Source organism: Etheostoma spectabile, chromosome 3 (assembly GCF_008692095.1).
Source record: "Etheostoma spectabile isolate EspeVRDwgs_2016 chromosome 3, UIUC_Espe_1.0, whole genome shotgun sequence".
NCBI classification, from domain to species: Eukaryota; Metazoa; Chordata; class Actinopteri; order Perciformes; family Percidae; genus Etheostoma; species Etheostoma spectabile.
The window spans coordinates 14,449,465-14,461,896 of record NC_045735.1 but is presented as its reverse complement, the minus strand read 5'-3'; the positions used below and the strand labels follow the sequence as shown (position 1 = coordinate 14,461,896).

General features: G+C 40.8%; 1 protein-coding gene across 4 annotated transcripts in view; it reads right to left on the bottom strand.

Moving 5' to 3' along the window:
* Nucleotides 1-12,432, bottom strand: part of grm5b (glutamate receptor, metabotropic 5b) — a 72,565-nt gene that overhangs the window by 10,141 nt on the left and 49,992 nt on the right. For all 4 annotated transcript variants that reach the window (XM_032509044.1, XM_032509048.1, XM_032509041.1 and 1 more), the window contains exons 9-17: nt 11,895-12,019; nt 11,597-11,765; nt 8,899-9,025; nt 4,721-4,838; nt 4,306-4,492; nt 3,214-3,372; nt 2,798-2,923; nt 2,114-2,296; nt 1,023-1,189 (exon numbers count right to left, since the gene is read on the bottom strand). In XM_032509044.1, the coding sequence (XP_032364935.1) occupies nt 1,023-1,189; nt 2,114-2,296; nt 2,798-2,923; nt 3,214-3,372; nt 4,306-4,492; nt 4,721-4,838; nt 8,899-9,025; nt 11,597-11,765; nt 11,895-12,019 (1,361 nt within the window). The remainder of the gene's footprint in view (nt 1-1,022; nt 1,190-2,113; nt 2,297-2,797; nt 2,924-3,213; nt 3,373-4,305; nt 4,493-4,720; nt 4,839-8,898; nt 9,026-11,596; nt 11,766-11,894; nt 12,020-12,432) is intronic.

Here is a 12,432-nt window from a genome sequence, read left to right as displayed (position 1 = left end):
ACACACACACACACACACACACACCTCTTCCTCTCATCCTATTGTCAGGTTAATTAGTGAGATTTTTTATCTATAGCAGAACTTCTGATTAAACCTTGCACCACCATGGTTGGGGCTTAAAAGAACTCAAATCACCCTGGACACACACGCATGCACGCAAGTCAAATATTTTGTTTTTGTATATATTTTTCATTTTCCCACCCTGGTCTTCTGGTTTCATGTCTGGGTCTGTTTAGGCTACACAATGACAACATCTCAAAGGCATCAGCTTTCAGCCCTGCACTGAGGAAATAGACAGCCCTGCTTATTACAACCACCCACAGGGGAAGATAGGACCAAAAGAGATGTAGAGGGAAAGAGAGGAATAAAAGGAATGAAGATTTCTTAGAAGAATGTGATTGAAATCTTGCTAGCCATGCGGGGTGAGCTGGAGTAACATGCTGACAAACGAAAATGAGCTTGTCTTTTTCTTCCCTTTTCATTCTAGGCAAGTGGCTGTGCGTCACTCCCTTTGTGTCCTTTGATCGGTTCCCTGTCACTGTAGATGGCCTTAAGCTGGGTGTGAAAGCTATTATGTCTCTCCTTTTCGCACTATTCCTTTAGCCTTTTCTTTCGTTACCACCACTCCTGCTTTTCATCTCTCTGTACATTCCCTCCATCTTCTCTCTTTACTCAGATTTCTCTTTAAATTTTCTCCTTACCCTTACTTCCTCAGTTCACTTCTCTCATCTTTGCCATGTCGTCATTAGGCAATTGTCTGCAGTTCATGTTAGGGTCAGAGGAACATTCAAGCAGACTCAGGGGAGTTCAAATAATCAATCTCTCATAGAGCTCGAACACACACACAAGAAATGGTGCCTTGGACTGTAACTGAAGAGTAACCTGGCCAATTAGTCTCCCGTGTACACACACACACACACACACACACACACACACACACACACACACACACCACACACACCCACACCACCACACACAACACACACACACACACACACACACACACACCCAACACCACATACCTGAGTGTCTCTCCAGTGGAGCCTCTGCGCTTCCACAGATTAACCAGACTAGAAGAACGGCTGGCGGCTGAGGATGATTTGCCGTCGCCCACGTGCATGCGCACCACTGTGCTAGTGGTAAAGGCACTGCGCACGTTGCGCTCTGGTTTGGCTAGAATGATGTACACCTGTCATGAAATTAAACATGACATATACAATTTAAATATAGCAACAACAAAAAGAAGACCACTTAACCACTAATGTGCAAAATTAGCAAATACCTAAATCACTGTGTACACATAACTGTCTTTTAATAAATGTTCTTTTTAGAGGAGTGATGAAGGCTGTCACGAGTCATCATGCCTGAGTTTTTAATGAAAAGACAATTAGCAAAAGAAGCAACAGATAATTGCTTTCACTGATTGGAATTGAAAGGACAAACTTTTGCCCTGAAGCTCCACATAAATATCTATCAACTATTACTGTAGAAGTGGGAGAAAATATATTGTGTGATTGAAATTTTAAATTTGCCTTTTCACTTTAGTGCAGGCATTTGGTAAAAATATTATTCAAGTTTATTATAATTTATTGAAACACTTAAGCCGAAAACTCACTTTCAATTACATAGTGTTTACTAAAGAGTGTGTCAAAATGGCCAAAAGAAACAAAATAATTTAGGGGGCTTTATCATCAATTTAAGTATTCACACACAAAGCCAAATGTCAGTGAACTGCATGCACAACATTAGGACATGTCCCCCAAGTTTTTCAACATCAGCCTCAGGGTCATTGAGGTCATAACTTGGACACCCACCATAGACAAAAGATGGTGGTAAGTTTACCCACATTGTTAAGTCTGTTTCAACAGTGGAAGTTAACTGGTAATGTAGCATGAAGTGTCATTACTGCTGCTATGATTACCTGCACTTTAATATACCTTGTTGACTGATTTAGAACGATAACCACCACAGTATGTTTGAAGTTTGGACACCTTCCAACAAAGTTATTTTCTAAGGCTTAAAGCAGAAGCTTAACGTTTAGGGAGACAAGAAAGATAATAAAAGCAGTGAATGAGTGAAATGTAGAAACTGTGGATTTTAACTTCAGCCTTACCTTGGGTACAAACATGCAGCACAGCGCCACAGTGGCACTGAGGCTGACACTGAAGCACATGGTGATAATTTTGTAGTTGGAGCCAAAGTAGATGGGTACAAAGGCCAGCCAGATAATACAGGTGGTGTACATGGTAAAGGCAATGTACTTAGCCTCATTGAAATTAGCTGGGACATTGCGGGTCTTGGAGAGAGAGAGAGAGAGAGAGAGAGAGAGAGCAAGTTTAAGCAAATCTTCATACATTTCTTTACTGTTGTTGAATAGTTCTGTGGATTCTGCCTTAAATGAGGAAAATAAACAGAAAAAAGGATGGCTGCAGGCAACCGATAATCAGACATTGACTTTTTAGAATGTTTTTGTTCATTAGAATTGCATTAACAGCTGTTGAAAGTAGTAGAGCACCAAAGAGTAGTTTAATCATTGCTTTTCACATTGCGTCTGTGTGACCTTTCCTCACATATAGCAGCTAGTAAGTAAGACGTGTACTAACAATATTAGACATGTGTAGTATGTTCTTGCATGTGCCTTCAACAACATGTGTCTTTGGAGCTGTGGATTTTATGCACCCACTAACTGGTGCTTTTGTGTCAATTGATATTGTAATTAAAATCTGTATCACAGAACAAAATGCCGTTTGGTTTTTAAGTAGTAATATACAATAGTTACAAACACTTCAGCTAGTACCTTGAAGGCATAGAAGGTGCAGCTGAGGATGAGCAGGCCATTGTATCCCAGCGGAGCAACCACGCCCAGGTTAGTGGTGTTGCAAATGAGGACAACTTGGCGGATGCTAGGGTAGTCATTGATCACCTATAGAGACAGAGGCAATGATAAAAATAACTTGTCATAGCTTTTGTTACAGGCACAGTTTTTTTTAATGCTTTAGTCAAGATCGTAACAGTATGATACATGTTATCCTGCTACTACATCTACTACTGTATGGATCAAATGGTCTTAAAAACATGAGTGATTATGAGTTAACTTCTTCTGCTCCTGATTATTTGTTTCTCTCTTTCAAATATGTCTGTTAACTTCTTAACTTTCAACGATCAATTCTACCACTCACAATAAAAAAACAGACAGACACACACGCAGCTTACCGCAGGTGGCTCCATGAGGAAGAGAGCCACAATGATGCCCAGCTGCAGCAGTATGAGGACAAAGGCAATGATGAGCTGAGCACAGGCAGACATGAAGCGAGGTTTCTTTGTACAGATCTTCTTCTTGCTGCCTGCCAGGATCCGAGCAATGCGGTTTGTCTAAGGTCAGATTGCAAACACCATCAGGACCTTTTAACAAAATATATACTGAACATACTGTATCTACAATATATTCTGGTCATATTTCTACATTGTTGCCACTGTCTGTATGCAGACATATTTGTAAGAAATACTTGAAAAATTTTGCACACACAAGTCAAAATTTAGCTTAAGGTAATCTCTTATGGGAAGGCTTACATCTTCACCCGGTAGATAGGCCTGTACCCTGCATCTGATTTTCTGGTACCCATATCCTCTTGCTCTAACCATTGAGGAATGGAAGGGATAACAATCAGCAGTATCAGGGGACTATAGCCTCTGTTTCTTTATAATTAGGTCCACAGTTCTGCTTACACCCACAGCTGTATCCCTGGTGCTGACTGACTCCAGCATCTGAAGTTTTTCTGTGGCTCTCCTCTACAGACCATTGATGACCAAGGCAGGTTAGCATAGATCTAATGGCAGGGGTATTCCAAGTCGTTGGAGGTAATTCCTTTAGCCCTACACCTCTCACAACTGCTGCACACTAGGGCATCATGATATTTTGTTTCATTGTCTACATCGCAATGTGCGCATGTGCAATAGTCACATCGCAGGACGTGCAATGTTAACTCTACAACTTCTTTGCTGCTTGACAGAAAAGTGCCGCAGACACAGTGGAGCGCATGCTTTTCCATGGGTAGTGAAGCTATTAGTGTTTAATGTTTGCTGGAAAGACTAAATAAATCACCTAATTAATGCAACGTTATCACAACGTCTCCCGGCCATTTTTAACCGCAGAGTTGCCAGAAAGCAGCTACCAGCCAGGCTAAAGCTAATATAGTTATAGCCTAAAGAAACAAGGGTTCAACCACCGTCATTTTTTCCCAATATTGTGCAGCCCTACTGCACACTACATCTCATACTTATTTCACTACTTAACTCAATCCTTACTTTGGTGACAAGCGCAGAGTAGCTCATGGCAGGTGACAGGCCTATTCCTAGTCGTTGGAGGTAGCAGTGGATGACATGGGGTTTGGTTATGAGGCTGAAGGTACACAGGTACCCTAGGCAGATCCCTGCCAGTATTATGTAGCACAGCTCCCTACTGGAAGATTTTACGACTGGGGTGTCCCGGAACCTGAACACAATAAACAACAATTATGTGTAGAAACATGTAAGTGACACACAGACATGCAGAAATACAGTTGTATGCAAGAATTTAAACACACTCTGGTAAACGGTGATTAAGAAAAGAGTGGAAAGTACAAAGTGGCTATGTATAGTGTGTGTCTCTGTCTAGTTTAGCACTGTTTGCATTATTGTTCTCAGTTCATATATTTTCTGAGACAGATGAGAGATTTATTACCTGATGAAGACTGCAGTGACAAAGAGTGTGAACATTAAACCGAGGCAGGCAAAGACCACAGCAGCAATGGGTTCGGGGTCTCCCCACCGCAGATACTCCACTGGGATTAGGTCACAGCCTGGGGATAGAGGTATGTGGAGATGCAGTTCTTGAAACAAAATTACAAAAATAGTGTTTTATTTGATGTTTTATTTGAAGCTCAGCAACTAGATAATATAGAGTGAGCCATACTTTTGTCTTCATTCATTATCTATATCTACCCTTTTACTTTAAGCTTTCATCCACATCTGACGGAGGTTTAGTCTCAATGACGGACAACCTGTACAGGTCAGGGTTTAACGTACGCATGTTGGACCCACACCTGGAGGTGTCCAGGTGGACAGTCTTAACAAATAAGTGACTGACCAGCATTGCTTACAGCCAAAGTATGTGTGTGAATGAGTATTTAGTAACAATAAATCTGTAACCAATCCATTATCAAAACACAAATATTGTACCCATTATTCAGCATGCCTCCTTCATCAGTCACTTTTGCTCATTTAGTGAAGATTTTACTTTCTTCAGACTGCATGCCTTTAACCTTGCAATACCTTTTTTTCTTATCCCTCCATCTGTGTCCTATAAGCCCCTTTCCAAACATGCACCACAAACCCAACAGAGCTGAAAGTGTGAAAATTCACAGCAAGCTAGTGGGCGAGCTGATGATGTTTCATGCAACTCACGCAAAACCGGAAGAAAACAGACATACTAGGGTGAAGGAGGAGGGTGATTTACATGAAGACAGCAAACAAAATGTCTAACTAGAGAGACAATGAGATTCTGGAACATCTGTCGGTAAGGGCCGACACCAAAATCAGACAAATTCAAGAATGGAACAATGTGGATTCCGTCCTGGTCGTGGAACAACGGATCAGATCTTTACTCACGCAAGGATACTGGAGGGAGCCTGGGAGTATGCCCAACTGGTCTACATGTGCTTTGTGGATCTTGAGAAGGCATATGACCGGGTCCCCTGGGAGATCCTGTGGGAGGTGCTGTGGGAGTATGGGGTGAGGGGGTCCCTTCTCAGGGCCATCCAATCTCTGTATGATCAAAGTGAGTGCTGTGTCAGGGTTCTCGGCAGTAAGTCTGACTTGTTCCAGGTGAGGGTTGGCCTCTGACAGGGCTGCACTTTGACACCAATCCTGTTTTTAGCATTTATGGACAGGATATTGAGGCTTAGTTGGGGTAGGGAGAGGTTGCAGTTTGGTGGACTTGGGATCTCAACGCTGATTTTTGCGGATGATGTGGTCCTGATGGCATCATCGGCCTGTGACTTTTAGCACTCACTGGATCGGTTTGCAGCCAAGTGTGAAGCGGCTGGGATGAGGATCAGCACCTCTAAATCTGAGGTTCTAAGCAGGAAACCGATGGAGTGCCTTCTTCAGGTAGGAAATGAGTCCTTACCCCAAGAGAAGGAGTTTAAATACCTTGGGGTCTTGTTCGCAAGTGAGGGGACAATGGCGCGTGAGATTGGTCAGAGAATCTGTGCAGCGGGTGCGGTATTACATTCAATTTATTGCACCGTTGTGACGAGAAGAGAGCTGAGCCAGAAGGCAAAGATATTCTAGAACGGCAACAGGCTTCTTCCCTTCTTATTAGTCCCCTGTAATTCAATCTTTGTAACTCTTTCCTTTCACTCTTTTTCTTTGTAATGCCTCATTTATCACTCTATCCCTTCTCTATCATCTTCCCCCCCAATATCCACCTATATAAAATATACACCTTTATCCCTAATCCTCTTCCTCCCTTCATCTCTGTCTTTCTGCTAGGCAAGGGGATAAAGTTGCATTAATTAAAGGGACAGTTCTAATTATAAACTGTTGTAACACTTGCTAAAATTATCCGTAGGGCAGTCTAGACACACTGTAGCAGCAGGGACGTATGTAGACTCTTTCTGTCCCTGTGCATCTTCACTTTTTAATCCTCTCTTTCCTTCTTCCTTCTTTCCTGCCCTTATCATTTCTCTCTCACACAGACAAGCACAATCACACACACAAGCATGCATGCACACACACACACTTGTTCATACGATATTGCAAATTGCAGAGAGCAAGGAAGAGTCATTAAAAAAGACTTAAGTAATTTAATGACTTTGTCTTTAACAGGGTCAATAAAGTTCATCAAATCAGTAAAGTGGTTACATCAGGGGTATAAACAGCAGCATAATTGCTGAATGGGAGCCAGTGGGAAAGAAACAAACAGAAAATAAGTCAGACAGAAGCACTCTGCAAAAGATGTGACTTACTTGCAGGCTTATATCACTCAAGAGCTTGATCGCCAATTCATATAAAACTGAATCAAATCTATGAAAATCATAATCTAAAACACTGTGAGGTATTGAACATAATGAAGTTTGTTAAAAAGTATGTGTAAAACAGAATAATATTAATACTACTACTACTACTACTAATAATAATAATGATAATAATAATAATAATAGTCTGTCCAATAATGTAATTTAAAGACAGAACCATAAATACATTGCAAGTTGAAATGGAGCAGCTTCACAAATGTGTAAATTTAACTGTTCAACATCATGGAGGTAGTGCTTTTTTACTACTTAAGCAAAGCTCCCTCTTTAAAAGACAAGGACTACAGTAACTGTTCTGTCTAACAATGAGGGATGAGGCCCACCCACCCGTAAACATTTAAGGAGGGAGGCACTTGCTGAGAATTTAGTTTAAATTAATCCAGCCCACATAAATCAAGATGTTGGGGCTGAAAATACCGGATCAGTGTTTTCCTCATGGGTTTTCTCAGAGTAGTCGAAAAGCATTGACTTGGTCTGCATTTTAATACTTAATTAGTTCACAGAACCTGCAGGAAATTGTGTTGTGGTTGACCCAAAGACAAACTGATGCATTAATGGGTGGGGGACCATTTGGAGGGTTCAGACTCAACCTTACTGCTCCTTTTACTCTCCCTGGCTATAGCTTCTATCAGATCCTCTATTCACCTCCATTTCTTTCTCTCTTTCAGACTCGCTTTTTCCTTCTCTTCATGTTTCAAAATCGCTTTTCTCTTACTCTTTTTCTTGTTCTATAGCGTCGCTAAAAACTGTTCTATTGCTTTCTATGATTTTCACACCCACTGTACTGTACCTCTGTCCCTGCCAGCTGAGACCTTGCGCTATGTGATATTCCTTCTGCCTCTTTTACTCTCTGTCTCTCTCTCTTTTGGCCTGAGGGAGTGAGATCAAACCGTCTGCTTGAGGAACAGGGCAAGCAGTTTGTTTACACCTCATTATTACTGTTCCATATAGCCCCACTGGGGGACATGCAGCACTTATTGTTGAAATGAGTCACACACACACACACACACACACACACACAGCCACAGCCACAGCCACACACACACACAAACACACGCACACACACACACACAGCCACACACAAACACACACGCGCACACACACACACACACACACACACACAGGCAACCCCGATCACTTTTCCAATTCTTTATCTCCCTCTTTTTTCACTGTCAACTTACTCTGTCATTTTCTCACCCATTTGCTGCCTGTTTAGTTTAAGGATGCTTCTCTCTCTGGCAGTGAAGCTAAATTTGAATTTTTCACCATTCTCCATTCATGTTTTAATCATTGAGCTTGGTGAGGAGCTAGCAAGCGGTATAATGAGCAGCTGAAAGCATAACAAGGCAATATTCAACCGCTTCGAACACAATGGAGGAGAAATAAATTAGCATTGCAACTGAAGTGCATTTGCACTGAAAGCTGCTCTTGATGCAAAATAATTAAAACATTGGTGACCATGTTGGTAACAAATTAAAGGGATGAAAGGGGAGGGGGAGAGGTAGAAACTGAGAAATTATCTTGGTTTCTCTTTCTAACGTACTGTAACTGGTGCAGGACTTCCTGTATAATAATATGCTGGAACCGGTTCAACCTACACACAAACATACACACACGTATCGGTGGTCACTGCACAGATTCCTGTGCATAGCAGCACTACTACACTACTGCACTGATTTTAAGGGATAATCATGCAGGAGCTTAAGCAAATATTGCAGCTTTGTGTGCTCACTTAAGTATTTTCTTGACAAAGTGGAATTGTCTCTGAGATTGCACCTACATGTTATAAACACGCCGCCACATACACAAACATACAGAGACTGACCTGTGAGATCATCAGTAGGCCAGGAGCCCAGTTCACAGGCTCGGCAGGTGTACTCGTCGAACACAAACTCATTTTCTTTACAGGGAGTGCATGTCCAACAGCAGCTCACCTCCCCTTTACGGATCACCTGTAGGAAGAGAGCACACAATGTCTGTGTGTACCTACTGTATAAAGTTTCCCATACATAGGTTCTACTTGGGTGCCCCGCCCAGGTAGATTGAACCCCACCTATGTAGATAAAGTCTGAATTACATATATATATTTGTTTCAATCAATCAACAATACATTTTATACAGCGCAAACAGACCAGTGGCCTTCAGCCCCTCCCCCTCGTGAGGTCTTGTGCCGTGTGCATGACAGTGTCAACGCTTCACTTCAGGCTCAGAGCTAGTTAATTGTTGCTAACCCTCAGTTGTCCATGCTTGTACTATTAACTGTATTCATAGACTTGAGTCTGAATAAAACCCATCATTTTATTTTAATAACTCAGAGTTGTTTAGATGACAGAAATCTGCTTAGTTGAGATCTTAATGAGTGCAACACAGACATGTATAACGTTAGTACAAAACAGCGTGCATAGCATCCCCAAAACATGCAAACGAACAATGATCCAACAAACAAAATGAACAAGAATTGACTCTAGATAATCTTAGTCTTAAAAGATTTAGCAGGAGTTAGGGGGAGACAGTGTTGAGATTTATAAAAAAAAACATAACTTTCTGCATGGATCATAGTATAGAATTACAAAAAAATAGGTAACCCAGCAACGGCGATTATGAGCTTGTCCACAGAATTACTGTTTTGGTAGGAACAAAAGTTTACATCGTATGTTTCTCCGGAATCAGCCAGCGCAATGGACGTCTATATTTCGATTGGTTGCTGGTGTTAGCCGCTGCTTGCCGCTGAACAGCGTCATAGCTCATTACCATAAAGTTGACAAATTTCAACTTTCCGATTGACGCTCAACACGCACGAAACGTCTAAAACGCGACGCCGACAGATTTGCCACCTCTTTGCAGCTGATAGAAGCCGGCTGCCATTGAAAATGAATGACTTCCGATAACTTTAGAAGCTCAAGTTGGTGGCAGTGTGAACGCACAGTCTGGTTGTTAATAGTGCTGTCAGTCAACGCGTTTTTTACGGTGTTAACGCAAACCAAATTTAACAAAGTACATTTTTTTAATTGCAAGATCAACGTTTTTTTCACATGCTGTTGCAACAAGTAATGTTAGAAAAACTACAACACCACACTGGATCTAGCTAGACTGGAAACAAAACAACAGGCATGCCACACACACTTGTGTGGGCTTGTGAGCCGGCCAAAGAGTGGTAATGTTTAACGTAGGGTTTGAGTGGATAGCGAGCGCGAGACGCCAAAATGGATGCCAATGAGATTCTGAATGGAAAGTTTACTTTTTAAAGTTGCCACATGGTTCCATTGACAAGACCAAAGTGATCTGTGTGTTTTATTGTTGTGAACTGAGCTATTATTGCAGCACGTCCAGTCTGAAATACCACTTGATGGCCAAGCACACAGCTGATGTGAATTCTCCGCCCCCTTGTCAAAGCATTTTTTTCACCCTTTTATTGATGGACAGTTTTTTTTTTTTTTTTTAAGATTATTTTTCCTTTTATTAAACAGAGACAGTGGATAGACATGTGAAAGGGGGGAGCGAGAGAGATGGGGAATGACATGCAGCATTATTTGCTCCAAGTGAGTGTTACGTGTAAAAATTGAACACTACAGTAGGCTATATGCCAATGTTTTTTTCAATAAAAGCAATCCACTTTTCTATGTTGATAAGAGCATTAAAACGAGAAAAAATATTTTAAAATTGTTTCAACAGCACTAGTTGTTAATACATATAACATTTACATAATACACCACAACATTCGGCAAACAAACCAGATTTAATTGACACAGCACGTCATGGCTACACTTTCCTTCAATCTGATCTAAATTCTACGAGCAATTTGTTTAGCAGAATAATGAAAGCAGCAGAAAAGCAGAACTGAGTACATTTTAATAGCCTGATTTGTTTGTTTTTAGCAAGTAATATTGTAATTGTGATATTCAACAGCGTTATCGCATATCTTCCTCATATCATGCAGCCCTAATAACAACTACCCTGTAATTTATAATAGTATTAGTATAATGATATTGCAATATTTTCATCCGTTTCTGTATCATCTTTTATTCTAATTTGTTTAATATTTAAATAGTTATTTCTTTCTAAATTATCTGGTAATGTTATGAACTTCTTTTTTTTAATAAATAGTTCATAAACCTTCTTTGTCTAGTTTATTACTGAACCCAGCTATCACGTGCAACGCCTTCACATCCTGTGCCACCAACCACCACAAGTAAATTCTCAACCAAACACAGGCCTTTGTGTAACTCATATGCACCAGCCACTGTATTACGTGGAGCCTTTTTTTCACTCATAATTGTGATGCCTCATACACCCATCTTGTTAAGAATTTAACTGGCCTATAAGACATTGTAATTAATCTAAAAGAGGTAGCAAAAATGATGTTTAATTTATTTCACATATGAAATATTGTTATTTATGGTAAACACAGTTCAGGAGCTGGATTCACAAAATTGCCTGTAATAACCTTTGCAACATTTACTAACGGCAGAGTGAATACTTGAAAAAGGCCTAAGTTACCACACCAACTGTGTGAGTCATCTTACCTTAATCTGTCCTTTGTCACAGGGTTCACTGCAGACTGACTTGATTATGCCGTCTCTGTTGGGCCAGATTTCATCATCATCTATCTTCAAGCCTCTGTAGTCCCAACTGCCAACATTAATGTAGTCGTAGTAGTCCTTCCCCATCTTTTTGAAGTTCATTATTTCATACCTGTGTATGAAAGGTACACATACAGTATACATCCAACACCAGCCACATGGTCATGTCATTTGACCATGCAAGCCAAAAGGCCACGCAACAAAGAAATCCATGACCACTTTCTTGAGTTACAGTGCGTACCTGCCAGGTGAGTCTCCGTTTACATCAAATAAGATTCCCTCCCCTGACACGCCGGTGAAGTTGGTTTTCATCAAGAAGTCTAGCAGTGTAGCACCATCTATAGGTCGCATGGCATCACACAGTCCCTTAAAATACATGAACAATCATGTCATAACCCACAGCTTTACAAGGTTGTGTAAGTATTTGGTTGTGTCAACAAGTACAGTAACTTTGGTATTGGTGGTCCTTGGCCACATGATAATAAAATTCAAAGAACTGAATGTATGAAGGTAAATATGGTGTAAAATGTGAGAGCTCGTAGATGCGACATAAGCACTTGTAGAATATGATTTAAGAGCTTGTAAAAAAAAATCTGTACTCGTAGATGTGATGCGCCAGTGTTGGTGGAATAGCAAGCTAGCGTTAGCAAACTAACCCCGCTTATAAATACATGTTAGTCATCCTAACACTTTTTTTTTTTTTTGTTAAGTTATATTTTTTGGGGGTTTTATTCCCTTTATTAGACAGGACAGATTTTACGTGTGAAAGGGGAAGAGAG